Source organism: Cyprinus carpio, chromosome B16 (genome assembly GCF_018340385.1).
Source record: "Cyprinus carpio isolate SPL01 chromosome B16, ASM1834038v1, whole genome shotgun sequence".
Lineage (NCBI taxonomy): Eukaryota > Metazoa > Chordata > Actinopteri > Cypriniformes > Cyprinidae > Cyprinus > Cyprinus carpio.
The window spans coordinates 24,836,986-24,864,528 of NC_056612.1; the positions used below are offsets into that span (position 1 = coordinate 24,836,986).

The following is a 27,543-nucleotide window of genomic DNA, read 5'->3' on the forward strand; positions in this document are numbered from 1 at the left end:
CTTCAAATGGGAATCTTGGGATCAGCTCATCTGGAATGTCGATGGTTTAAAAAATAAATATAAAATATGACTCGCCGCTTCCCCCATGGGTCCAGCTTCACGATGTAAATGCGAATATACTGCTGTAGAGCTCAGGAATATCTCATTCATTGTTGCTTATTTGGTTGGAGTGGAATATGCCATGTGGCGTGTGGAATTACTTGCGTTTATGTTATCGAAATGAACGGCGTCATCTAGTTTCGGTGCGAGATGAATGGTTGTTTAAATAAGAGATTTGCTGAAGGTTTGTTTTGACTTTAAATTATTTAAAAAGATGATGCATAACATAAAAACGACTGTGACACACCCTCTAATTGACCTTGGAGCTTTTCCTGCACTGCCTCTTAATAAGCTCCAGAATAAGCTCCATGACGACACTGAGTAAGATTTTTATGACAAAAACAGCTGGAACTGGTGGTTTGTGCATACGAATCTATGTAAAACTAGATGAGTTTTGCGAAATAGCTTTGTAGAAAGTGAAGCTTGCCCATCTTAAATCACTGTCACAGTTCTGGGGTATTGTGGTGTTGCTGTGTGGTTGTTAATGTGTTCTGAGTGGGGTTTTAGTGTGTCGCTATGTGGTTGCTAGGGTGTTTTGGGTTTCTTGCTGGCCTAAAGTCTCTAGATATGGCTCAGGTCCGGTTTTGGACTTGATATATCACACTCCAAGTGAAAATATTTATTTGCGATTTATCAAATTTGTAGTACTAGTGTTGCAGGATGACGTACGTGCCAATGTGTATAAATTAGCGCTACAGATCTTTAAATATGAGCAGTAGTAATCAGTGTTATTTTAATTATTGAGATTAGGATTAACATTTAACCAAAAGTAAAAAAAAAAAAAAAAAATTAAAGGAAAAAAAATCATGGTTTGAAAAAATAAACTAACTGAAATTGTTTACTTTAAGTTAAAGTATTAAAATATCTAAAAACAAAATAAAGTAGAAATATTAAATTAATATAAATACAATATAGACATGTTTAATAATTTTTTTTACATTTTTTTAAACATGTCTATATAGTATTTATTAATTTTTGTTTAATATTTCTACTTTATTTTTGTTATTTTAGTATGATTCATATTTTGAATTAGATTTTTTTTTGTCTACTTTCACTTTAATTTTTTTTTTTTTTTAATTTAAACTGAAAGTGAAAAAAAAATCTAATTCAAAATATTGACAACAACAATATTAGTATATGACTGATACTAAAATAACACTGGTAATATTTTACATCAGTTTTTTAATTCTCTATTTTCATTTCAATTTAACTGTTTTGCTATTTTATTTGTGTGTTTTTTTTTTCTAATTTTTAAGTATGTCTGTATAGTTTTTATTGATTTATTTAATTTTTAGGTATTTTAGTACGTCAAGTGAATTAAATGAAAATGAAAAATGTTGCCTTGAAAACTAGCTAAAATAAGTTACTTTTTTATTACTACTTTATTTCAGAAACAAAAATGTAATTTAATTTAATTGTTTTGGTTTTAGTTTTATTTAACCACAGTAACCCTTGTTGTAATATTGACATTTTTCCCCCTTTGCACTAAGGAATGATGATACAAGCTGTTTTATTAAGCCCAGAAAAGGCAGCGTCATGCCTAGACGATAATGATTTTTCATTTCAGGTATGTTAGTTTGAGAACAAAGGTGCTATTTTTAACCATCTGAACTGACATACAGAGAAAATACTTCAAAGGTTTTATACAAATAGATGCATTGTTCCCTTTTGTTGACATTTCTCTGCAGCAGAGAGATGCACGCGAAGAGCACATGAAAATAACGAGCCGCTGAACAATAGCTCGGCTCTATAAAGCGATAGGTTTAAGCGTCCCACCGGGCATCTAGTTGCCTCATTTAGCTCTAGATTGATGCTCCACACAAAGGCTTATTGTGCCTCTAGGCAATGAATAATAAACTTAACAGTGTGAGGTTTATATGGTGGCACAGTGCATTCCCACATTCCCATTGGCCGTCTTGTTTCTGCGAGTCTGGCTTGGCTGATTCGTGAGAGAGGAGGCCTGTATGTTCCCTCAGCTGCATTCTCTGGCCACAGAAACCAGGGGAAGCCATGAGCAATGGGAACTGCAATGAGTCTTGGCTGCCTCGGCCCTCAGAAGCTGAGAGGAAGGAGGGAGGGATGTGTTTAATGGTGAAGAAAGAGGCAATGAAAGAGAGATTACACGATAGCGGTGGCGACCATGTGACTAGAAGAACTGAACCCTCAGCAAAAATGTGCTACTGTGGGTTTTTTTTTTTTTTTTTTTTTTTTCTTTCTTTCATTTATCGGTCCTGCACTTATTGCACATGTATTCACTTCCTCAGAGATGTTAAGCAGTCCAGTTCCCTGGGCTTTGAATGCTTAATGACTGCTCTCTGTGGTGTAGATCTGTATTCGTTTAGGAATACTGCAGGGTGGAATTTGAAATCCCCATAAATGCAAGAGTGTGTTTGCTTGTTTTGAACACAGCGTTTCTGATCACAGAGTGATAAAAGTGTCCATTTAAAAGTTTAAGCCTGAAAACAAACTAACACTTGTGCATGCATTTATTCCTGTCCTAGTTCAATTTGAAAATGGAGCCTCTGTTTAGAAACTTTCCTTCAGGTCTTGGCCGGAACACCAGGCTTTATTACAAAAACTCCAGTCAAGATGTTCAAAGGAAACCAGAATAAAACACTTTTGTTCTTCTTGTTCTGGTGGATTTTATTCTGGCTGCCTTTTAGAGTCTATTATTCTGCGACTAAATTTACGCACCACACCAAAACTAATGAGCAAGCAGTAAATTATTTTATACATGGTGAATATGCAGTATTTCCAAAAATAATGTGGGCATTGCAAGCGGTTTCATTTTCTTCTCCCTGTCATTTTTCTGTCCTTTCTCTATTAAGCATGACTAAAACGTAACTAATTATTTATTTGTTTGTTTGTTTATTTTAGTTTTAAATTTTTCTTTTATTTATTTAAATGTTTTTTGTTTTTGTTTTTTCATTTGTATTAATATAATCCAGTATCAAGGCTGTTCAATATAAGTGATCAGCTAACAAGTTCTCAAATGGTGCTAATGTGGGCAATGCAACATTTCTTGAACTGTTTTGTTCTCTTTTGGTTTAATCAAACTCTGAATGTCTAAATAACTGCCGTTATTAATATCTGCATGATACAGATAAATGCTTCTGGTTCAGACGCTCAACATCGAAAAGTTACAGAGATGCTGAAGCTCTTTCTCCATTGAGGTGTATTAGAGCTGTGGGTTCAGACCTCTGGAAGTTAGACTTCTGTTCTACCCAGCAGTGACTCGCAAATGAAAGACGCTTTGTTAGAAGTGGGTTGATAATATCAGCGTGTTCAATTTTAACCTACTTGTGTGGTTCCGTTGCACTGTGGGAAATGAAACCTGAAAGTCTATTTTAGTTTGCTTTCAAACTACTATTCTGATCAGTGCATATAGATTTAGGCCTCATTTCCTGTCACTGTATCAGTTTGCATAGCGTGCATCAGCCAGACTAATGAATTGTTCAATATTTTCAGATTTTTTTGCATTAACCAGTGTCTTCTCCATATGTTAGTACGAGTCAGAACTAGGGATGTTCATTTTGGTTATTTTTCCTAACTGACAACCAACGCTCGCTAACCAATTATTAACCGTTAACCGACAAGATTATTAGAAGATTAGAATTTAATTAAATTAGAAAGGATAACTGTCTGTGACTCGTTAAAAATATTAACATTTGTTTCCCGGGGATTAATTTTACATGCCAAAAGCAGCAAACAACAGAACATGAGGATTCACATATCTTCATATCACATCATGCACTTGCAGCGCTTCTGCGAGCAGAGAAAAACATAATAAAGCTAGACTATATATACAGTATATACTGTGTATATATTTTGTGCTCCGCAATAGGAAACCAGACGGCAGAAAGCGGCATCCTATTTTTCTTTAGGCTTATTTTACACACATAGATTTTTTTTATTGTGAATGTACACAAATAAAAGCAAAACGTTTACAATTCCAATTATGTTTATGACTAAAAGGAGTAGCCTAGTTGCTTCCACTGTTAGAAGAAAAAAACTCAAGTGATTGCACTGGCGCTGCATGCGTGCACACAGTTAAGCTTTGCTACCTTGACAATGCAGCCTGTTCATTATCATAATAAAATACAGTCAGCCAAACATATGGGGGAAAAAAACACACACACTGCTCAGTTTAAATATGTAGAAAAATCTGTGCCTTTAAGTGTTATCACCGTACCGCTGTGATGTTATGCAAAACATTTTGTTTTACGTGGATATTGGAACGCGAGTGAAGTACATAATAATAAATAATAATTTGCCATTCAAATACATCGCAAATACGGAAACATTTTATTTTGTATCGAGTGAGAGACCCAACGTTGGTTTCAGTTTCGTTTTAGCCAAAATGAATTTTTTTTGGCTTCTCGTTTATATTGCTATAACTTCTTAAAGGCCTATTTTTAATGCTTGTGCTTTTCTTAATACTGTTAATTGAAATTTGTTGTGGAGTGAGGGGAACTAAAATAGCCTAGCTATGTTTACAGTTTATTATAATGTTTGTAAACATTTTGCGTTGGCATTAGGCCTATTTCTGAATGAAATAATAAAATGCCACTTATTATAAGCAACTTGTGTTTTTTTTCTATCTTAAAAAAAAAACAAAAAAAAATATACACGTAGCATATTTTAACCATTTTAAATATTTTGATAAATTGCTGAAAATAAATAAATGACTTTTTTTGTTATTTTTGCTGCCATTTTATTCAATTTTAATATCCCAGTGTTATGGAGAAGATATAAACTTTTAGATATCAATTTGCGTCAGTTATGATAATCTTTGGTATCTCTTTTAAAGGCATCTTGAGTAAAACAACTCTATATTTAACGAAGCACATAAAGACGTGGACTGGACATGACGTGACCTGATTTAAAGAATGCAGATGTTTGTCACACATATACCATACTATATGACAAGCTTCATTTGTTTATTATCTCTCTGTGTTTCTACAGGAGAGGATGATGAGCCACAGTAGCCTTCATGCACGCGGGAGAGATGTGTTCGGCCTCTGCTGTTTACCAGGTAAATCTTACAATGCATGAAGCTTATTTTTATAATATATTAACATTTATAACAGGATTTCCCCTGTTATCCTAATTACGCTACCGTTTAAAAGTTTGGGATGGTTAAAAAATTATTTTTATTTATTAATTTATGTTTTTAATGATTTTGTTACCAAGGTTGCATTTATTTGATCAAAAATACAGTTATATTGTAAAATATTATTATAATTTCAAAAAGCTGTTTTCTATTTGAATATATTTTAAAATGTTAATTATTCCTGTGATACAAAGCTGAGTTTTCATCATCATTACTTCAGTCATCAGTGTCACATGATCCTTCGGAAATCATTTTTATATGCTGATTTGCTGTTCAAGAAACATTTCTGATTATTATCAGTGTTGAAAACAGTTGTGCTGCTTAATATTTTCATGGAAATCCAGAATTCTTTGATGAATAATATATCCGAAAGAACAGTATATATTTGAAATTGCCTTTTTTGTGTGTTTCTGTCACTTTTGATCAATTTAATGTATCCTTGATGAATAAAAGTATTCTTTTCTACAAAAAACAAGATAAAAAAAAAAAAGAAGTGTAAGTTGAAGTTGTTCTGTTAGGAACCATATTGATGAAACTACTTTTAATTATGTATAGTCTGGAGCTTGTAAAACTACAGTTCCATAATTAGTAAATGCATATTTATTAAAAAACTGAAATACTTTTATTAAACTAAAAAACATTAAAAAAACATAGTGACTTAAAATGTATTTTTGCTACAAAAAAAAAAAAAGTATAAGTAAATTAACATTTAGGGATTTAACGTGTGAAAATTGAACGAATCATGAATCAGCAAATTGTATTGTTGAATCAGTTTATTGAATTGAATGAATTCACAAACAAAGTGAACCAAATGATTCCCTGAAATGAATCAGACTTCCTAATGCCATTTGAGAGAGGGGACTCTTCTGAGAGTGTGTTTGTTTTGTGCAGTGTGACATACAAAAACAGTGATGTAGTGTTTTGGCATGTGACTCCCCGCTCTTTGTTAGAAAAGCTACACTGATTTAAAAACCTTCTGAAATAAGTATTCACTTTAATAGCGGCGCTGCTTTCAGGTAGTTGATCTCTGACAGGAAAAGACCAGGTCTCTGGATGGTTGTGGTCCGTCTGCCTCTGTGGGTGTGAATGTTCTCAGAAAACAATGGCTCAGTGTGCAGAGTGTGTGTTGAAGCCCAGCAGCCCCTCACCACAATCTCAGCGTCAGCAGTGTGTTCAAGCAGCAGCTTTACTCAGGAATGTTGGCAGGCCATGAGTCCGACCTGGACAACCTAATCTGTAACACTTCACATCAGCACTTACACAGCACAGAGCGATTCCCACCGCGTCAACATTTAATAGAGCCGCTCACCTCAACGCTTCTCACAGACAGCTCGGTCTTTGTTGATGTTCAGTGTGCATTGTCTCTGTTTGGACACCAAACACACACACTGTTTACATTTGTGAATTCAATAAAATTCTCAAGGACACTTAAAACAGTGGCCCCCAAAATGTTTTAATCCTGTAAAATGTCGAAAAGCTATTGCAACATATATATATATATATATATATATATATATATATATATATATATAAACAAATTATGTAAACAAAATTGCTTTTTACACTTATATATATATATATATATATATATATATATATAAAAATACATACACATATATATATATATATATATATATATATATATATATATATATATATATATATATATATATATATTGTTCAAAAGTTTGGGGTCAGTAAGGTTTTTTTTTTTTTTTATGTACTTAATAGTTTTATTCTGAAAGTATGCATTAATTCAAACAGAAGTAACCGTAAAGACATTTATAATATTACAAAAATATTTTAAATAAATGCTATTTTTTTTTTTTTTTTTTACTTATAAACTTATTTTAACTTAAATATTAAGGTAAATATTAAATATTAAGCACCACGACTGTTTTCAACATTGATGATAAGAAAAATGTTTCTTGAGCAGCAAATCAGCATATTATAATGATTTCTGAAGGCTGGAGTAATGATGCTGAAAAATCAGCTTTGCATCCCAGGAATAAATGACATATTAAAATAATATGTTTAAATCAAAAACAGTTCTTTTACTGCATTTTTAATCAAATAAATACAGCCTTGGTGAGAAGAGCAGAAGAGACTTCTTTCACAGATCTTTATACTAGTGTACACACTAGAACAATAAAGATATAAATACAGTAGTAATTTATAGGCCGTGTAGACATCATACATAATATTATTGGCTGAATAGCAGTCTGAGGCAGCACATGTCAATATGACTTCTTCTGTTATGGGATCTTCATTCATTTGAACCCTAGATGTCTAAGATATTATGTGCCAGAAGTCTCATCCATTCACAGTGGTTTGAATATGGAGCGACAAACTCTGTTTAACCATTCAGGGTCACAGGGCTCACATTGCAGAGACCCGTGGACACACACATGCTCTCATGGTCAGTACAGTCGTGTGTAAGACTCTACCTCCATCCGCACAATCTCAGATAACCCTCCGACGCAGGGCAGCGGAAACCGAATCGGTCCCTGGAGGTGAACAGGTCAGAGGAGATTGAAAGAGTAGATTATACTGTATATACTGCTGACAGCCTGCTATTTAAAAGAATGTATGTATTATGCAATGATAAATTATTCACACGTGTAGTACACTGCATTGTTGTCATATGACCTCATTATGTTTCAAGTTGAATTGTGAGAATAGCATTCAGTTAGCATCTCAGAAACAGAATCAGAGGAATTTTGTGTTTTTTCAACCAGTTTGCATTTGCATTGTGTGATGCATTATTTTGTGTGGCATGTTTTGGTTGTATGCTGCACATTTTTTGTCAGATGCATACAGAAAAATCACATTGTGCATGATGCATACTGCAACAGTAGTGTGCTAGTATGCAGCTTTAAACATACCCCAGATGCTGTTTATTGTTTAATTGTTATATAGAGTTGTTGTTATCCGTGTTGTGGGATGGGTAAAAAGAAAGGAATTTGCACTTAATGTGGCAGATGTCTTTATTTAGCTGTGTTAGTGAAATTTTATTTATTTATTTATTTTATTTTTTATTTTTTTTTTTTTTTGATTTTGCGGTTTATTCCTGTAACTGGGACAAATTAGAGATTAGATTTTTATTTATTATAATTAATAAATTGTTTTTTTTATTTAGTTTTAATAATTTAACCTATTTTGTATTAATTGTATTACTTTTAATGATTTTTTTTAATTGTATAATAATAAATATTATTTTTAAATTATTTATTTATTTTTAAATTATTTAGTCTTTATTTTATTGCATTGCATTGCATTGCATCTGCTGTTCATAAGCCCAGGACTGTCCCAATTTCTCTATAAGCCCAGTTATGTAATATCAAAAAGTAAAGACCTTTTCTGTGTCACTGACAGCACCTCTTAAAGGAAGTGGTTTAAGCTGTAAGTAATAGTTCACTATTACCTAGTAAAACCTTGCTGGGAGTGTCTTAACCGCAAGTTTATGAAATAAGAAGACCGATGTTTGCTCTGTTATCATTGGGAATGTGAGATGTGACCTTGCTTCATGGTTGCTTATTCACATGACGTCATGCAGTAGCATAAAACCTGGAACAAACCGGCTGATGTGTCCCGGAGAGGTTGGACCAACATGGCATAACTCTGGTAGCGCACGCTACTCTTGTCTGAAAGTGAAGTTTAATGGAAAACAAATGCTGACAAAAACAAATCAAACTGGACATGTGGTTCAAATTAGCAAAGCAGCAACTCAATGAAACTCAGCACAAGCCGGGTGAAGTGGATTCACGTTATTTCATTTTATTTGAGATAAATTCAGAAAAAATTATTTATTTATTTAATTAAATTACATATATAACAATTAATTTACTGACTATAAATGTATTTAAACAATTTACAGGCCCGTAAGGTATTTAGGATAAGCTGTCAAACACTTTAAATGCATATCCAGCCATCTATCACACAAACTTGTATTATCTTCATTGAATATTTGTTTAGAGTAAGTTGTATTCTTGTGCATGTTTTTCTACACTACCTGCATTAGATAAAATAAAAAATTATCTATTTCCATTATAGTATCTATTTATTGCTGTTTGAATTAGCTTTTATTTTTAATATTTAGTTTTCTTTTTTTGTATTTTTTTTTTTCTGTGAAGCTTTAATTTGAGCAATTTTAGTACTTATTTAATTTAGTACTAGTTATTTCAGTAATTTACCAACCAAGGAAACATTTCTAGGTTTTAGGTTTTTATTTAATATTTGTTTATATTTTATTTTATTATATTTTAGCTTCATGCTGATTACTGAAAGCAATTTTGAATAGTTTTAGTTTTAATTAAAAAGAAGAACACTGAAACAGCTATAAACTTTGGAATTACGTAACCTGGAATTAAGTACATTTTCAGTGTTCATGAAACTGTCCAGTCAGTCCAAAGAGCTCTGTTTTTCTAATAGCACAGTAATCACCGTGACGGTCCAATCTCTCTGCTTCCGTCCTGTTCTCTCTGACATCTGCGTCCCATGATGCCTCAGGAATGAGCTTTGAGATCCAACGCACCCTTGAGAGTCATAAAATGAAGAAACTCGCTTTTGAAAAGTGACCATAAGAGCAGCTTAACTCAGTCCACGTGTGTGAGAGCGTGTTCATGCCTGACTTTAAGGAGCTCTACCAACATTAAAATCTGTCCTTTGCCTTCACTTTTTATGATTGTGTGAATTCTGTGTCAACAGAATCATAATTTCCCTCTGACTGTTTTTAAAATACCACATATTCTTTATATATGTGACCATAATAGCCTACAGAGACTTTAAAGTCTCCCTTTGAATTAAAAGCCAGATGTTTGTGTCATTCCTTCCACAGATCACACATTTTCCTATCGCTATAGTACACTTTTAGCATAATACTAGCATATAGATGACCTCCAAGCTAACAGACATGGACTAAAAGTCACTAGAGGCATGTCTGTTTCATCATGTGTGATTTGTTTTTGCAGGAGAGTGTGTGCTACAGCGAGCCGTGCTGGTGAGGAAGAAGCTGTCGGCTAAAGAAGGAGGAGGCTGGTTGTCTGGGACTCTGTTCTGCACTCATTTCAGAGTGGCCTTCGTGCCTCAGGACAGCCAGAAACCTGACGTGAGTGCCACAGATTGCTCAGATGTTTCCGGGATGAGAATCCCAGCACTGTTTTTTTCTGTGTAAAGTTGAACCTTACTGTGAACAGGGTGAAGTTTATGAAGTCTCTGGCAGGCTAGTGTAACATCCTCTGCAGACGTATTTATCTTGATGGCTTCTTTTCTCTTTATTCAGGATAACGCAGATCCTGTGATGCTCGGAGATCATGACGTCGCTCTCGCCTCCATTGATAAAGTCGTGGCAGGTGAGGCAGATAAATGGATACATCTTTATGAAACCTATCTGTCCTGTTCACTTTATAACTATATGTTTTAATGCATATTAATCTGTGTTGTAGTGGGACCGTCTCGCACCAAACTAGTGACCCCTACTTGCTCTCTAAAATTCACCCCCGAGGAGCTGGTGTTGTACTGCCGAGACATGCGTGTCCTCTGCTTCCTGTTTGACAGACTCACGCCTGATACTCAAGCTGTGGAGGTTTGTCTTAATATAAAAATATAAGGAAAGTCTATCATGCTCAGCAAGACTGCATTTATTTGATCAGTATATGGTGAAAACAGTGAAATATTATTGCAATTCAAAATAACTGTTTTCAATTTGAATATATTCTAAAATGTAATTTATACCTGTAATGGAAAGCTGGATTTTCAGCATCATTAAACTAGTCTTCAGTGTCACATGATCCTTCAGAAATCATTCTCTGACTGCTGCTCAAGAATTACTTATTATTTTCAATGTTGAAAACAGCTGTGCTGATTAATGCTTTTGGAGGAAATGTGGTACATTATTTAAGGATTTTTTGATGAATAGAAAGTTCAAAAGAACAGATTTTATTTGAAGTAGGAATCTCTTGGAAGTTTATAAATATCTTTACTTACACTTTTCAATGTAATGCACCCTTGCTGAATAAAATACTTACGCAAGTGTGCAAATGCAGATGTGTATTTTTTTGCCAATATGCTGTGACTCCAAAGTCATAAGACAGGAAAAATAGATGTTAATTCCATGCTTTTAAGAGCCAAACTGAAGTGTATACAGGCAAAATGTCTACTATTATTATATTATATATAAAAAAAAAAAAAAAAAAAAAAACAAACATTTATTTGATCAGAAAACATGGCTATTTTTGAATGGCCATCAGTGGAGAAAGATTTTTTTTAACCATGGGGCCCTAATGACAATGAGGCCATGCTAACCATCCAAATTGCTGACTTTGAGCTTGAAGTATTTGCTTTTACAATACATTATCGTGGATCAATATGGATTGATCATCATACTCTATTTCAACTTGCTTTCAGATCACGTACACCATTGCTAAGACCTACCAACCACTGAAACCTGGAACCATCCTCTCCTTCCAAAATGCTGCTTTGGGTAGTATTGGTGAGTTACTGAGAATCAATACAGAAATCCATCATGACAGTGAGATGGCGGCACACATATGTCGCCCAGGCATCTAGTTGATGTGTTTGTTTTGCTTTCTTGAAGAGACTGATTTTGCTCATCTGCAGTATGACTCCACAACATTCCTTGAGGGTTGCCAGCAGATGTTTTTGCAATATTTTTAATTTCGAATAATATGTGGTTGTTTTTTTTAAGTTGTTTATCTTATATTAGCACATAGTAATTAAAATGTGACCTATTCCAGATGACACACTTTTTACTAGATAGCTTGGTGATATGTTTGCTACTGGTAAGAATATAAATTGCACAAACAAGCAGGGATTTTTTTACATTTCAGCTATTTTCAGTTATTCAGTTGATTTTGAAGATCAGTAAGTGAAGGAATGAGTTTTAGATCAGGGTGGGCAATATATTGCATTATTAAAACATGTACATGTATGTGTATGAATTAAGATTTAGTAAATAATTGGTAGGTAATTGTTGGTGTTCATTTATTAAGTTTAATTACACAAATGAATATAAATGTAAAGCAGTCTTTTTTTCTTGTGGTCATTTATTAAAAAGAAGTATGGAAAACATTGCTTAATTATGATTTTATATATTTTTTAGATAATTACTTAATTATATTATTTTTCATTATTGTATTTAACTCTTTGTGTTAAACATTTTGAATCTACTAAAATAAATGGTTAAATTTTTAATGTTTTTAAAAGTGATTTCAGAGCAAATACATCAATATTTTAATTTATATGGTCAGAAAGCTGAAGAATATTGGAATATTATTATTTTCACCCACTTTTAGCTTTGTGGTCCACACATATTAGATATTCAAATGAATCATAGAAGGAAATGTGAGCTAAGGCACGTCTCTGAGAGGGAAAGTGACCGGTAACCGGATGAATAATGGAAAGTAATCTGAAACAGGTCACCTTCTAGCCCTTTTTCAACCTTGTCAAGGTTTGTTTGTAGTCAGTGCATGTTCATTGCACCAGTCCAAATTGAGTTCGTAGCTCTCAGGAGGCTTTGCACACAAACCGGATCTTGTAATCAATCCAAACAGTCAATGCTTCTCTATGCCATCTATAGAAATGAAGCAGTTCCTAAGCAACCGGCGGCGTGACCCTAACATGAACTGGTTCGAGTGCTCGATGGGATGGGAGCAGGAGCTGGAGAGGACAGGTGCCAGCGGCTGGAGGGTCAGCTCTGTCAATGACCGCTTTGAGATGTCCACCAGGTAGAGCTCCTCTTTCAGACCTCCTGAACTCAGTTTAGCTTTGACATTAGAACACGTTTATCTGCTTTTTAGACACAACTGATGTCCATTGTTCCATAACAGTTTGCTAAATGCTTTTCCCACACATACATTCTGATGAATAACATTTTGTGTGTTCAAAATACCATACTACCATACTACATATGTCATTTTAGCAGTATGCAAAAAAAATAAATAAATGAAGATAACATGAGCTGTGATTTTTAAAGACATTTTACACAAAATTGGACCAAAATAACCATATTTCAATATTATAACTGGCCACCACTTGCTGATTTACATGTTACAGTTGTATAGTAATATTACAGTTTATATTGTTACATATTGCATGTTTATCCAAATACTATTAAGATGTTTGAGACAGAGGTGTACCGCACATCTTAAAGGCCCCCACGCAAAGAACGAGATGGGGCCCCTCCCACCAGCAGTGATGTCATGTACGAAAAGTTATTGTGCACCTGCTGCAAGTATAATTACTGAGTCCGTCTCTCTTATTTACATAACTGATTTATCAGTCATGAATGTGGTGAATTATCATTGCATTGATGCATTTCATATAGGCTAATGGCCAACACGTTTCAGTTCAAACACTGTCCTACATAAGACTCACTAACTGTTTAAAAAAAACTATACAAGCAAAAGTCATGTCTTTCAGTATATGAACAGTAAAAAATAAATAAAAATTAAAGGAATAGCTATATGTGCTACATTTTGAGAATAATTAACTTTCTATAAATCTACCAACTTTTGGAATTAACTTATTTATTCTTTTTAGTAACTGACAACCACAAACAAGCAAAAACTCTACTGAATCCTTCACGCTCTCCGAGCATTTTGGTGCGCAAAGTCTTTAACTGCAGCTTATTTTCAATGTTGCGAATCCTAATACTTAGAGCTAAACTGGGGAGGCTTCTTTCTTGTAACATTGTGCACCGGAGAAATGTCTTGATCACTTTTAATTTCGAGAATGAATGATTAATTTCATGACAAAATATCTGGTGACAAGTCATCAGTGAATCGCTAAAGCGTTCGCCATTGAAACAGGTCATTGTAAGAACAGAGCAGCAGCGGACCAGGGCACAAAAAGTTTCTATTCATTGTGACACGATCTAAAGTTCACGTAAAGGAATATGAGGTGGAAAGCCGTTCTCTATTTTGCAAGTTTACAGTTTTCTTTTATTATTATTCAGTTATCATTATTATTATTTTGCCAAGGCTTTATAGTGATGAATGGTGTCTTGCTTGTTTGACCAACCAGCGCTGGTATCCGACTAAATTACAGTATGAGTAACAGTTGGGAAAACAGTGCAGTGATCGCACTGGCGCCTCATGCGCACACACAACATTTTTGCTCCCTTGACATCGCAGTCTATTTATTATCAAAACAAAACACATACAAAGAAACATATAAAAGTTACAATGCTCAATTGAAAAAGTCCGTTGTTGCGTTTCGTTAAACGAAAAAAGAAAAAAAAAAAACGGTCAAAGCTTTTAAGACATTAAAGCATTTTTTCAAGATATTTATAAGATTATAATAAGGAATGTTTCTTGAGCAGCAAATCAGCATATCAGAATGATTTCTGAAGATCCATGTGACACTGGAGACTGGAGTAATGATGCTGAAAATTCATCTTGGAATAAATTACATTTTAAAATATATTCAAATAGAAAACACTCATTGCAAATTGTATTAATATTCTTTCAAAACTATAACCCCAAACTTTTAAATAGTAGTGTAGAAATGTAAGGCTATATCTATTTGTGCCTGCAAGTACAGTGAGCTCACCACATAATCTCATGTCTGCACAAGCGTGTCCAATCATAGGCACATCATATTATTCTATGTGGAAACTATTCCCATGCTTTTTCCTCCTGTGTTCTTACAGTCTGCCCAGATTCAATGTGGTTCCTCAGAGGGTCCTGGACACAGAGCTCAAGAAAACATTTGCCCACTTTAACGATGGTCGCATCCCAGTGAGTTCATTCTGACATCCCGCTACAAAACAAGACTTTTAAACACGGCATTATTTACTACTAAGATAAATGTTCCATAATGGAATGTTCCTAAATTTTGTTTTCATAATCTTTTATATTGTTACCATAATTGAAATGTAAATAATTTTTACTCTAGGCTACCAAACTGAACCAAAACCAAAACCTACTCCTAGCAAATCAAACCCTTAAAGGGATACTTCACCCCAAAAAGACATCGTCAGAATAGTCCATCTGCCATCAGTGAACGTTATGAAGCGACGAGAATACTTTTTGTAATTAAAGTCCTTATTTTTGTTTTCTTCGCTTACAAAAAGTATTCTTGTCGCTTCATAACGTTACAGTTGAATCAGTGATGGCAGATGGACTATTCTGACGATGTCTTTCATACTTTTCTGGACCTTGACACTGTTACTTACTTGGCAGTCTATGGGACAGTCACAGGCCTCCCGGTTTTCATCCAAAATATCTTAAATTGTCTTCCGAAGAAGTTTTACGGGTTTGGAACGACACAGGGGTAAGTGATTAATGACAAAATTTTCATTTTGGGGTGGAGTATCCCTTTAAGGGAAAAAAATCAGTTCCTACACAACATCATTTCCCACAAAAGTTTCACTTAAAGGGATAGTTCACCCAAAAAATTCAAATGATGTCATCATTCAAGACTTTCCTTATACTGTGGAACTTCGGTTTCTACTTTCTTTGAAATATCTTTCTTTGTTCAACAGAAGAAAAAGTCATACAGGTTTGGGATGGCATGAAGAATTTTCATTTTTGGGTGAATTATCCCTTGACCAAAGTCAAGTATTGTGAATGCTGTTTATGTCCTTAAATGAATAGTTAGTAATAGTTCCCAAAGTATATGGTGTTATTTTTTCCATGCAGCAAAACAAGTCTGTCAAGCTCCAAAAAAGACATAAAATCACCGTAAGAGTAGTTCATATGAACTTTGAAGGCATTCAATAGCTTCAATGTGCATGAATATTCATCTTCTGGGTAAATTACAGTGTTGTGAAAAAGTGTTTGCTCCTTCCTGATTTCTTCTGTTTTTGTGTATATTTTATACTAAATTGTTTTAGAAATTAAACCGTTGGTATTGGATAACGGTTTTGCTCCAATAAATAACATTATCATTTTAAAAACTCTATTTTGTGTTTACTCAGGTTGCATGTGTTTTATATTTCATTTGAAGATCTAAACATATTTGGTATGGATTAGACACAAAAACGGAAGACATCAAGATGCATGCAAATACCTTTTTACAGCACAGCTTGTAATACTGTATGTCAAAAGCGTTTTTACATCAAATAATATGTAATTTAACTTTCCTCAGCGCTGGTGCTGGCGACATCCGCATGGCAGTGATTTACTACGAATGGCCAGCTTCCAAAATAACATCTACCATGAGAAGGACGACATCAGGTTTGTCATGAGTTTTTTTCTAGATAAATTAGATGTTCATTAGCAGCAGTTGAGCATTCGTTACTGAACAGAGCTCTTGTCGTCTGTGATCTGCAGGAACCTGGAGTTGGTGCTCTTCGGTGGACAGCAGCTGTGTGTGATTGTGGATCTGGGAGAGGAAATGCCGTCACCTGCAGACATCCAGCTGGCTCACACGAGACTCCGGACACTTTGTCTGGGCGGTGGGTCATTTTTAGTTGATTTTTGATGGCCTGATGATTCCCTGGTGCCAAAGCCAGCTTAAATTTCCAGACAGGTTGTTGCTGTTCCAACAAACTCTACTTGAAGATGCTGGCCAGGCGAGCTTGATGGGTGCAGCAGCACATTCGCATCCAAAAAAGCTCTTTTTACCAGGACATATTAAAGGAATCATTTTTCCACAAAAAACAAATCAGCTCTTTAAAAGTTTCATAAAACTAGTTTGTTCTTCACACAAACCTGTTGTATGACTTACATGGATGTTTTTCATTTTTGAGTGAAGTACTTTGAATTTGAACATTTTGAATTGAACAATTGGAATGTTTGGAATCAGAATAATGTCTTTTATCTTTTGTGGTTAAATTTGTAACTTTTTTTTGTGCAACAGCTGTTTTGAGACTTGGGTGTGGATTTAAAGATTTTGTGTGCAGAGGTCAAGAGCTTCTGTTGTTTGAAAAGATTTTAGTCATACAGAGATACAGTCTTGTTGTTTTGTCTGGCTTCACATTCCTTCTGTGGTTGAAGCCACACTGGCCCGGAACATTCCTCATAGTGCTGTGAGTTCAAAGAGCAGCTCGCCCAGTCCCACTATGGCTGACCAGATTTTGTTTCTCACATTTTTCTTTAGTATGCTGCATTTTTCTATTGTCTGTTGTGTGATGCTAAAAAATACTGGAAAATCTCAACTGGTTCTGAGTTAACAGGAATTAACAGAATGAAATTTCAGCCATTGTGAGATTGGGCCTGTCATGGGCTGTGCAAACATATTAATATTATTATTATTATAATTATTATATCTATCTATCTATCTATCTATCTATCTATATATATATAAATAATATATATATATATATATATATATATGTGTGTAATTGTTTTAATAATTTTTGGACCGTTTTTAATATGTAAAATTAAATAAGTGTTTCATTTCAACAGTTTATGCAGGTGGTGTTTGCTATAATTAAATGTTATGTAAATTGTGCGTTATATATTAATATTTATTTATTAGCCACATTTGTTGCATGTTTGTTTTCTTAGTGTTGTTTCACATAGTTAAATTTAATTATATGAAATGTGCATTTTTAGTGCATTTAAAGTTATTTATATCTATTTATTTATTAGCCAAATTTGTTGTATTTATTTATTTTGCTTTTTTTTTAATTGTATTTTATATAGACTGTTCATATATTCATATTTGCATTTATTTGCCACATTCGTTGCGATTTTTTTTATTTTTTTATTTTGGAGTTGATATAATTGTATTTTATATAGAATGTGCATATATTCATATTTGCATTTATTAGCCACATTCGTGGCATTTTTTTTTAATTGGAGTTTGATATAATTGTATTTTATTATGTAAAATGATTTTAGATTCATGTTTATGTATTATGCTTATATGTCGCTATTGACCAGTATTGTTATTATTAAGTTTTAAAATGTGTTGGTCAATAAAATGTATTTTTGTCTCTCTGCCCTACAGATATTTCATCATCTGTATCCGTACCTGATGACAAGTGGCTCTCCACTCTTGAAAGCACTCGCTGGCTCGACTATACTCGGTATGAATATAAATAGTAATCTTTTAAACTATATAACTATATTTGGATGCATCATGTAAAATGTTTTCTCTTTTGACAATGTTTGCTTTCTGGCCAACATACCACTTCCACTTTTTCTGCACTGTAGTATGTATACTGTGGAAAGCATGCAAAGCTTACCTACACTTCATACTGCCTCTCACAATTCAATGCTCTAAACTTTAACTTTCATTTTAGCGTTGTGTATTTTTTTGTTGCCTTCATCAGTGTATCCCGCTGTGTGTGTTTGTGTGTGCTTTGCCCTGCTGTGTTTGATGTGATTGTGTCTCCACAGGTGCTGTCTGAGAAAAGCTGCAGAGGTGGCTTGTTTGCTCAGAGGAGGTCACATGACTGTTGTTCTCCAAGGTTAGCCAAACTGATCATTAACAGCCATCTGACCCGACACTGAACTTTGTACACTACTAGCACATAATGATTCATGTGTGTCTTTACTGTTTAAACACATCCAATCTGTGCTGAATACAGTGAGAACCTCAGACATTAATATAACCTTTGTCCTTTACATGCACAACACCGGGTCAGTAAGATTTTTTATTTTTTTTTATTAATTCTTTTATTTACCAGGGATGTATTAAATTGATCAAAAGTGACAGTAAAGGCATTTATAATGCTCCAAAAGATTTCTGTTTTACGTTAATGTTGTTCTTTTAAACTTTATATTCATTAAAGTAAAGTGACAAAAAAATTGTTTCCACCTAATTATATTAAGAAGTGCAACTGTTTTCTACATTTGCGCTGCTTAATATTTTTGTGGAAATTCAATAGTTCTTTTAAATTATAATAATATTTCACAATTTAACTGTTTTTATCAAATAATTGCTGCCTTGGTGAACAGAAGAGACTTCAAAAACATTTAAAAAAAAAAAATCATATCAACCCTGAACTTTTGAACAGTAGTGTAAATGTGACCTTTTTTTACTTTCATACTAATCTTTACTGTATATTGCCATTCTCACCAGCTATTTTAGTATGGAAGTAAATATTATCTTAAATTTGTGAGTTTTAGGCTTTGTTCATGTTGCACATTTTTGAAAATCTTGATACTACTAGAAATCTGTCGCATAAGTGCATTTCAAAAAAATCTTTAGAGATCACATTTTTTAAACTACACAAGATTGCAGTTTGTAACAACAGGATATAATCTCTTTTTAATGATACACTCTTAGCAGAAGTTAAAACATACCACACAGATGTGATTTATTCTTTTTCCTAACCCATAAACCAACATCTGGCAGTGCCCTTCAATTCTTTAAATTCTCATTTCGTTTTACAGTCCTCTAAAGCGTTTGTTTTCCTCCACGTAACCCACAGCTACCCTGCCATATACATCAATATTCTGTGTTTCTTGACAACCAGTGAATAACGTCAGGAATGAGTTTCTCAGATGAGGCTGACGCATCAATCTATCACTGTAAAACCTGTTCGCCACATGTGCGCTGAGCAGAGACGCTGAGAAAGCACCACGAGAGGGCGATGAAATCCCCTGATCCACTATTTACACTCATTTTAAGTTTAAAGCTTACATGAAATTCTCGGATGATGCATTGTGTTTTGCTCTGTTTCCTCAGAGCCGGAGGATCGAGACATGAACTGTGTGGTCTGCAGTCTGGTGCAGGTGATGTGTGACCCTCACTGCAGGACCGTGGCTGGATTTCAGGGCTTGGTTCAGAAAGAGTGGATCATGGCCGGACACAAATTCCTCAGTCGCATCAACTACCACAGAGAAAGTGATAAAGAGGAGGTAAAGGAAAGAGAAAATGCTCTGTTCTGTAACCCACATACATGTAAAATGCATCAAAACATTTGGAGTTGGTAAGATTTTTTGATGATTTAAAAAATGTCTCTTAGGCTCACCAAGGATGCATTTATTTGATCAAACATACAGTAAAAACAGTAAATATTGTGAAATATTTGATACAATTTAAAATAACTGTTTTCTATTTGAATTCTTTTTAAGATCTAATTTATTCCTGTGATGCAAAGCTGAAATTTTTTTAGCTGAAGCTGAATTTGAAGCTTTGGTTTCCATTTTAATTGTTCTAAATGAGTTGTGTGATGTACCTTGCTCTCCGGCAGGCCCCTGTGTTCCTGCTGTTTCTAGACTGCGTATGGCAGCTGTGGGCGCAGTATCCCGCACGCTTCCAGCTTACTGAAGACTACCTGCTGGCTCTGCATGACAGCGTGCACCTTCCACTCTTCAGCAGCTTCCTGGCCAACAGTCAGAGGGAGAGATGTCGCCGTTCACAGGTATTTGTAAAACACAAACAAAAAGCTGCAAACTACAATAGAGCTACAATGGTGTGAAAACGTTTTCGCACCCTTCCTGTTTTTTTTTTGCATATTTGCCACACTTAAAAGTTTCAGATCATCAAACAAATTTTAATATTAGACAAAGATAATGCAAGTAAATACAAAATGCAATTTTTTAAATAATGATTTCATTTATTAATGGAAAACGCTGTCCAAACCTGCTTGGCCTTACATGAAAAATGAATTGCCCCTCCTGTTAAACCATTAAAAGAACTGTGATTAACCACATTATTTTAGAAAGCCGAGTTAAATTTCACTAGCCACACCCAGGCCTGATTACTGCCAGACCTGTTGAATCAAGAAATCACTTAAATAGAAGCTGTCTGACAAAGTAAAGCATGCTTAAAGAGCAACACATCATGTTGCTATCTAAAGAAATTCAAGAACAGATGAGAAACAAAACAGTCTGGAAGGGGTTATAAAGCCATTTCTGAAGCTTTGGGACTCCAGCGGACCATGGTCAGAGCCATTATCCACAAACGGAGAAAACTTGGAACAGAGGTGAACCTTCCCAGGAGTGGCCGGCCTACCAAAATTACTCCAAGAGCGCAAAGATGACTCATCCAGGAGGTCATAAAAGAACCCAGAACAACATCTAAAGAACTGCAGGCCTCACTTGCCTCAATTAAGTTCAGTGTTCATGATTCAACAAGAAAGAGACTGGTCATAAACCTCCAGTGTGGCTGAATTAAAACAATTCTGCAAAGTAGAGTGGGCCAAAATTACTCCACAGCAATGTGAAAGAATCATTGCCAGTTATCGCAAACACTTGATTGCAGTTGTTGCTGCAAAGGGTGGCACAACCACTTATTAGATTTAGGGGGCAATTACTTTTTTATGTAGGGCCAGGCAGGTTTCGAAAGCTTTTTTCCCTTAATAAATGAAATCATCATTTAAAAAATGCTTTTTGCATTTACATGCGTTATCTTTGTGTAATATTAAAATTAGTTTGATGAGCTGAATCTTTTAAGTGTGATAAAAATGCAGAAAAATAAAAAAAAAAACAGGAAGGGGGCAAAAACCTTTTCACAGCACTGTATTTAATGCAGCAATGTCTTTGCCTTAGGGGTTAATTTTACAATAGGGCATCATAAGATTGAACATTATCTTCCTTTTGCATAACTACTTAAATATATAAACTACCAGTAAGATTCAAAAAATAAATATTTTTGTTCATCAAGGAGGCATTATATTGGGCAAAAGTGACAGAAAAGACATTTATAATTAAACTCATAAACTAAAAAACAAATATAAATAAAAATAACTATGCATATATATATATATATATATATATATATATTTATTTATATATATGGTGACTGTAAACAATTCAAGCCTGTAAGTTTTGCTGATTCATGTATTCATTTACCAGCCAAAACAACCGATCTGAAGTGTGTGCTGTATTCCCTGCAGCATCTTCCCCAGAGCTACACCCCAGTGAACGGTCTGAGAGAATTGCCCATGGGTGCCCCAGAGGAGTCGGTGGACCCACCTTTCCCTCCGGTGTGGGACTGGGCCCTGCAGTACAGCGGTCAGAGACGAGCCCGCTTCACGCAACCTGTGTCCCAACCCGCCTGCCCTCCACCCGTCCTCAACGGAAACCTCAACACCAACCTGGAGCGCAGCTGGGTAAGATTGATCTGCTGTGAGGACTACACTAACAGTCCCATTTCAGCAAGGATACATTCGTCCTGTATAGGAATAGAAATGTTGCACAGTGGTTAAAGATCTGGGCGGCTAATCAAAAGTTTATAGGTTTGAATCCTACTAGTGGCAATCTGAGACCCCAAAATAAAAAATATATTTAATTTATGCACCCTCATGCCATTCTTATCCTGTTTTAATTTTATTTTTGTGAAACATAAGGTAAAAAAAAAAAAAATTCGTAAAAAGTTGCAGCCAAGCTTTAAACAGCACTAAAAATTAGGCAGTATTACTATTAATGCTGTTCTTTTGAACTTTCTATTAATCAAAACACCTGAAAAAATGTATCAATGTTTCCACAAAATATTAGGCAGCACAGCTGTTTTCAACATTGATAATAATACGTGTTTCTTGAGCTGTAAATGAGCATGTTGTTATAATCATGTGACATGTGACACTGAAGACTGGAGTAAAGATGCTGAAAATTTAGCTTTGCATCACATGAATAGATTACATCTTAAACATATTAAAACATTTGAATAGAAAACATTTTTTTTAAATGAGAATATGAAATATTACTGTTTTTACCGTATTTTATCAAATAAATGCAGCATTGGTGAGCCTAAGAGACTTCTTTCAAAAACATTAATACTTCTTACTGACCCCAGACTTTTGAATGGTAGTGTACAAGTCACCATCCAAGACAATAATAGATCATAAAACAGGGTCAGAAAACAATTACAGACTTTTCATATTTAGTGAGAATTCTCCTTTTAATCTCAGGTTTCTCCTGAGGGATCGTCCCTGTAATAACTGCACTGTAATAGCATCAGATATGACTATTCATTTCCTTCTTCCTGTATAGAGAGGAACAATATTGAGTAGGGAATTGATATTACAGGACAGAGAAATTAATTATCAGCTAACAGGCATTACTTGTGTCAGGTTAATGATCATTGATTCATGTTTTCTGGGCTGCCCTAGATGGCTGGAAATCAAAAGGGAGGTTCTTTAAAAATGAGGCCAACTAATAAACCTTTGCCAAATTTAGGTCATTTTTCTAATTGGACTGTCAACTGACTATCCCGCTTCATTAGCCTGAGTGTGTTAATACTGTTTATTCTCTCTCTCAGCACAGTGATGGACTGCCAGGCTCTGTGTTCCTGTTGTCCCGTAGCACATTCTCCCATCCCTCCAACCTGCTCCCCTGGAGGAGCGGAAACTCTGGCTCATACTGGAAGAGCCACCGCAGGGCTCCTTCATCTGAGAGTCTGTCTGGACTCGAGCGTCTCATCCGAGCTTGTTCACTCTCTGAACCCTCAGAGAACCCCTCAATCCTCCACGACCCATACGAGCCCCTGCTGCCCCTGCTCTTGGGACCCTGTGTCAGAGTATGGAGGGGCTGCTATTTACGGGGCGCACTACACGCTCAGGTACACTGTGATGGTGTTGTTTTGTTTTGTTTTTTCCACTAGGTTGCATATTTAATGTATGCAAATCATCAAAATACAGTGAAAACAAATTGCAAAGCTGGGTTTTCATCCATAGTTTGCTTGAAAAGAAAAGAAATCATCACTTTCCGGGGGAATCAGTGCAACTTATTTAAGTTTGCATGTACTGTGAAAGCCACTTAGGTGACAGATGGATATATGTATGGATGACTGAACAGATAGATGGATATATGTATGGATGGATGGACAGATAGATGGTTAAACAGATAGATGGATGGGTGGACGGAAGGATAGATAGACTGCTAAAAGGATGGATGGATGGATGGATGGATGGATAAATAGACAGATGCCTAAACGGATGGATGGACAGAGATGGATGGCTAAACAGTTAAATGTACTGTATGAAAGGATGGCTAAAAAGATAAATGGATGGATAAATGGACAGATGGATAAATAGATAGATGAATGGATAGATAGACTGCTAAAAAGATGGATGGATGGACGGATGGCTAAACAGTTAAATGTACTGTATGGATGGATGGCTAAATATAAATGTACTGCAAAAAAGGATGGATGGATGGACGGATGGCTAAACAGTTAAATGTACTGTATGGATGGATGGCTAAAAAGATAAATGGATGGATAAATGGATGGATGGATGGACAGATGGCTAAACGGATGGATGCACAAACAGACAGGTGGATGGTTAAACAGATAGATAGATGAATGGATAGATAGACAGCTAAAAAGATGGAAGGATGGACGGATAGAATAAATAAATAGATGGCTAAACAGATAAATGAGTAAACGTTTAAAAAGATGGATGGATATTTGATTATTGAAAACATGATATTTAGCATCCTCATGTTGTTGATGGCTTGTAATCAACAAGTCAGTTTTATAATATCCGTCTCTCTCTCGTCTCTCCACTTCCTGTAGGCGTTCTCACACCCCACGTCTTCCTGCAGTCAGCATCCATTAGATCAGCTGGCCTGGGAAGTGCAGCAGCTCCGAGAGAAACTGGCTCAGGCTTCTCACAGACGCCCAGAGAACCAGACTAAACGACAGGAGCCACGCCGACTGGAGTCCAACCTCAACCAGAACGCCAACAATGGGACCTTCCTGTTCTCCTCTTCCTCTAGAACATCTCAACAACAGCCGCCGCCGTCCAACCGAGGTGCGGCCCTCTCCTCCGTCCCTCCCAGAGCCCAGTGGACTGCATCTGATCCGTCCAGGCCTGCGCAGAGGAATAACGGCAAGCACACGTTTCTGTTCGGCCACCAAGAGCCACAATCAGGGCAGCGTTTCATTCCCTCCCCTAGTGCCAAACTTCCCAAACGCCCCGGAAACTCACACTGATCTTTGGGAAGTAAAGAAACGCCCTCCTCTGGTGTTTGTGTTACTATAACAATTAAATACGGTACAAAGCAGAAACTCCAATAGAAACATGATATTTATGTGCACTTGAAAAAGCACAGATTGACATGGACTTTTTTTTTTTTTGTATAAGCAGCTATGTAAAGTTTAGCATAGAACAGGCTAGCAAAAAAGCATCAACAATTTACATGAAATTCTTCCTCTGTTGTGTTTTCATAAGATAGTCTAGTTCACTAAAAATAATCTTATTTATTCATCCTCATGTTGTTCCTAATGTATATTCTTCTTAAGTCATGATTTTGTGTGAAAATAAAACTAAATTTGTCATAAAAGTAGCAATATGCAAGTTGATTTTGTTCACAGAATCAGTCTAAATAATTTATTTTGAAGCTTGAAAGCTTGCAATTTAACTTGAAACAGTGATGATTTTTCTTACCTTGTGTTCCATGGAAGAAAGAAAATAAAAAGAGATTGGTATGACATGAGGGTGACTAAATAACAACAGAATTTACTATTACTTTGAATAAAAATGAAAAACTGTAGCAAAGCAGAATGCTAGTAGCCTGTATGTCTGCATTTGAAATGTTATGTGTCTGAGGTTCATGCCAAAATATTGATTTGATAACTGTGTTGATCAAGAAACAGTTTTAGCTTTAAGTAGTTTGTGCATGTAGCAGTAGTTCTTGGTACTTAGGCTAGTAAAATAGCGATTTGTGTTTCCTCAAACAAAAAGGCTGGAAAATGGCTGCTATCACGCAAAGGAGGTTTTGCAGTTCCCTGAACGGCCACAAGATGGACACACAATAATCTTCAGCCTCCCTGGTGAATGCAAAGAATACAAAACGCTGTCTTGCCTCTTAATATTTACAAGCAATGGCACAATACTGTTAAGTGTGTTATGCATTTTTTGTATTAATACAAAAGTAGAAGAGAAATGTAGATTAGATGCAACATCAGTGATATGACAATTATTTATATGCTGCCCGTTTAAGTGGATATTTAAGTGTTACTACTTCATTATGAACGGGGATGTGTTTTTAAAAGCATTGTGTGATGAGAGTTAAGTCAATTTGTGTATGAGAAAGGGAAAAAAAAGTGGCGCTCATGCTGAAGGACAGTTTATATTCTCATTTTTATCTTCTGCGCATTACTCTCTCCGTTATAAATCAGAGGAGTTCTAGGACCATGTTTTTTCCTTTCCTGTGGATGTCTTTTGTAAGACTGACAGATTTTCTACAAATTAGTGTTCATTCTGTTAATAGTTGACCCAAAAATGAAAACTCTATTTACTCATCCCCATGCTGTTGTTTTTCTCTTCAAAATTAATTTAAAAATTCTGAGGAAAAAATAACAGCATTTGGAAGAACATAAATGTGACATTTTTTAGGTGAACTATTCCTTTTAGGTTTGATGGAAAACTCTGAAGCTCCTTAGTGATGTGTGTTACAAGACAAGATGGCTTCAGATCTGTTCTTGTGAGACGTTCTTCCTCAAAAAGCATTGCGCCACTAATGTATGACAACAGTGACGTTCTAAAATTGAGAGAGTAGCTCCAGAGGTTTGTGTCCTACTTATATTTCCCCTACGGGGAAAGGGTGCTGGAAACATTAACATACGGTACCGTGTTGAGATTTCATTCTATTGTCTCGCTCTCATATCAGCAGGAGAAATGGACTTGAAATATCTTGCATCAACATATTTCACAAGACTGAACTGAAGTAAAAGTTTATTTGATGGCACAAGAATTGCTTGCATGTCTAGAAATGACCCAATGCTTGTGCCTTGAAACTGATTCCAGTTGTTTTGTATTTTTCATCCTTGCATCTGCCACAGGGACGAATCATTACCTATTCTCATGTTTTTCATTCCTTATTCTTTTATAACAACCTTTATTGGCACATTTTAGATAAATAAATACACGTTATAGTTACTAAATACAACTGTTTGACGGTTTTCTTAACATTTGTTATTCTGGCTTATTAAAAATATATGACAAATGAGCCCAATAGTTCTGACATACTTGAATCTTATCAAAATATAGATATTTACAACATGAGCACTTTACAAGAAGCATTACAAGAAGTTCATGAATTGTAAATTACCAAATAAATTAATGTTCACATCAACAGCACTCATTACAAAAATAAATACACACTCAGGTAAGCTTTACTACTATATAGCATCTGGCATTAAAAACACCAAATACAACAAATTACAAACTGAATCTACTCTCTATGAAAGCCAGTAGTTTGGTTAAAATCACTTGCACCAGTTATGAAGTAAAACACTCTTAGCATCAACTTGCTTTTCCTCAATTATGGCATTGGAGAGCATATGAAACCTATTAAATGATTCACTTACAATGGTTTACTAAGGTTTAAAGTAAAAAAATGAATAAAACACCTTAATGATAGACTTGTTTCTTACAACTCACTTCACAAGACATTAATTGATGAACCGGAGTGTTGTGTATTATTGTGATGTTTTTATCAGCTGTTTGGACTCTCATTCTG

At 35.1% G+C, this 27,543-nt stretch overlaps 1 protein-coding gene across 1 annotated transcript in view; it reads left to right on the forward strand.

Moving 5' to 3' along the window:
* The window catches only part of LOC109106634 (myotubularin-related protein 11-like), a 29,216-nt gene extending 2,195 nt beyond the window's left edge, over window positions 1-27,021 (forward strand). Inside the window, exons 2-17 of the mRNA XM_042741680.1 lie at window positions 5,065-5,134; window positions 10,183-10,319; window positions 10,494-10,563; window positions 10,657-10,796; window positions 11,618-11,702; window positions 12,810-12,957; window positions 14,883-14,970; window positions 16,322-16,410; window positions 16,507-16,631; window positions 18,131-18,209; window positions 18,523-18,593; window positions 19,817-19,989; window positions 20,325-20,495; window positions 21,972-22,187; window positions 23,336-23,635; window positions 24,593-27,021. Of these exons, the coding sequence (XP_042597614.1) occupies window positions 5,065-5,134; window positions 10,183-10,319; window positions 10,494-10,563; window positions 10,657-10,796; window positions 11,618-11,702; window positions 12,810-12,957; window positions 14,883-14,970; window positions 16,322-16,410; window positions 16,507-16,631; window positions 18,131-18,209; window positions 18,523-18,593; window positions 19,817-19,989; window positions 20,325-20,495; window positions 21,972-22,187; window positions 23,336-23,635; window positions 24,593-25,012 (2,382 nt within the window). The 3' untranslated portion in view covers window positions 25,013-27,021. The remainder of the gene's footprint in view (window positions 1-5,064; window positions 5,135-10,182; window positions 10,320-10,493; window positions 10,564-10,656; window positions 10,797-11,617; window positions 11,703-12,809; window positions 12,958-14,882; window positions 14,971-16,321; window positions 16,411-16,506; window positions 16,632-18,130; window positions 18,210-18,522; window positions 18,594-19,816; window positions 19,990-20,324; window positions 20,496-21,971; window positions 22,188-23,335; window positions 23,636-24,592) is intronic.
* The last annotated feature ends 522 nt before the right edge of the window (window positions 27,022-27,543 follow it).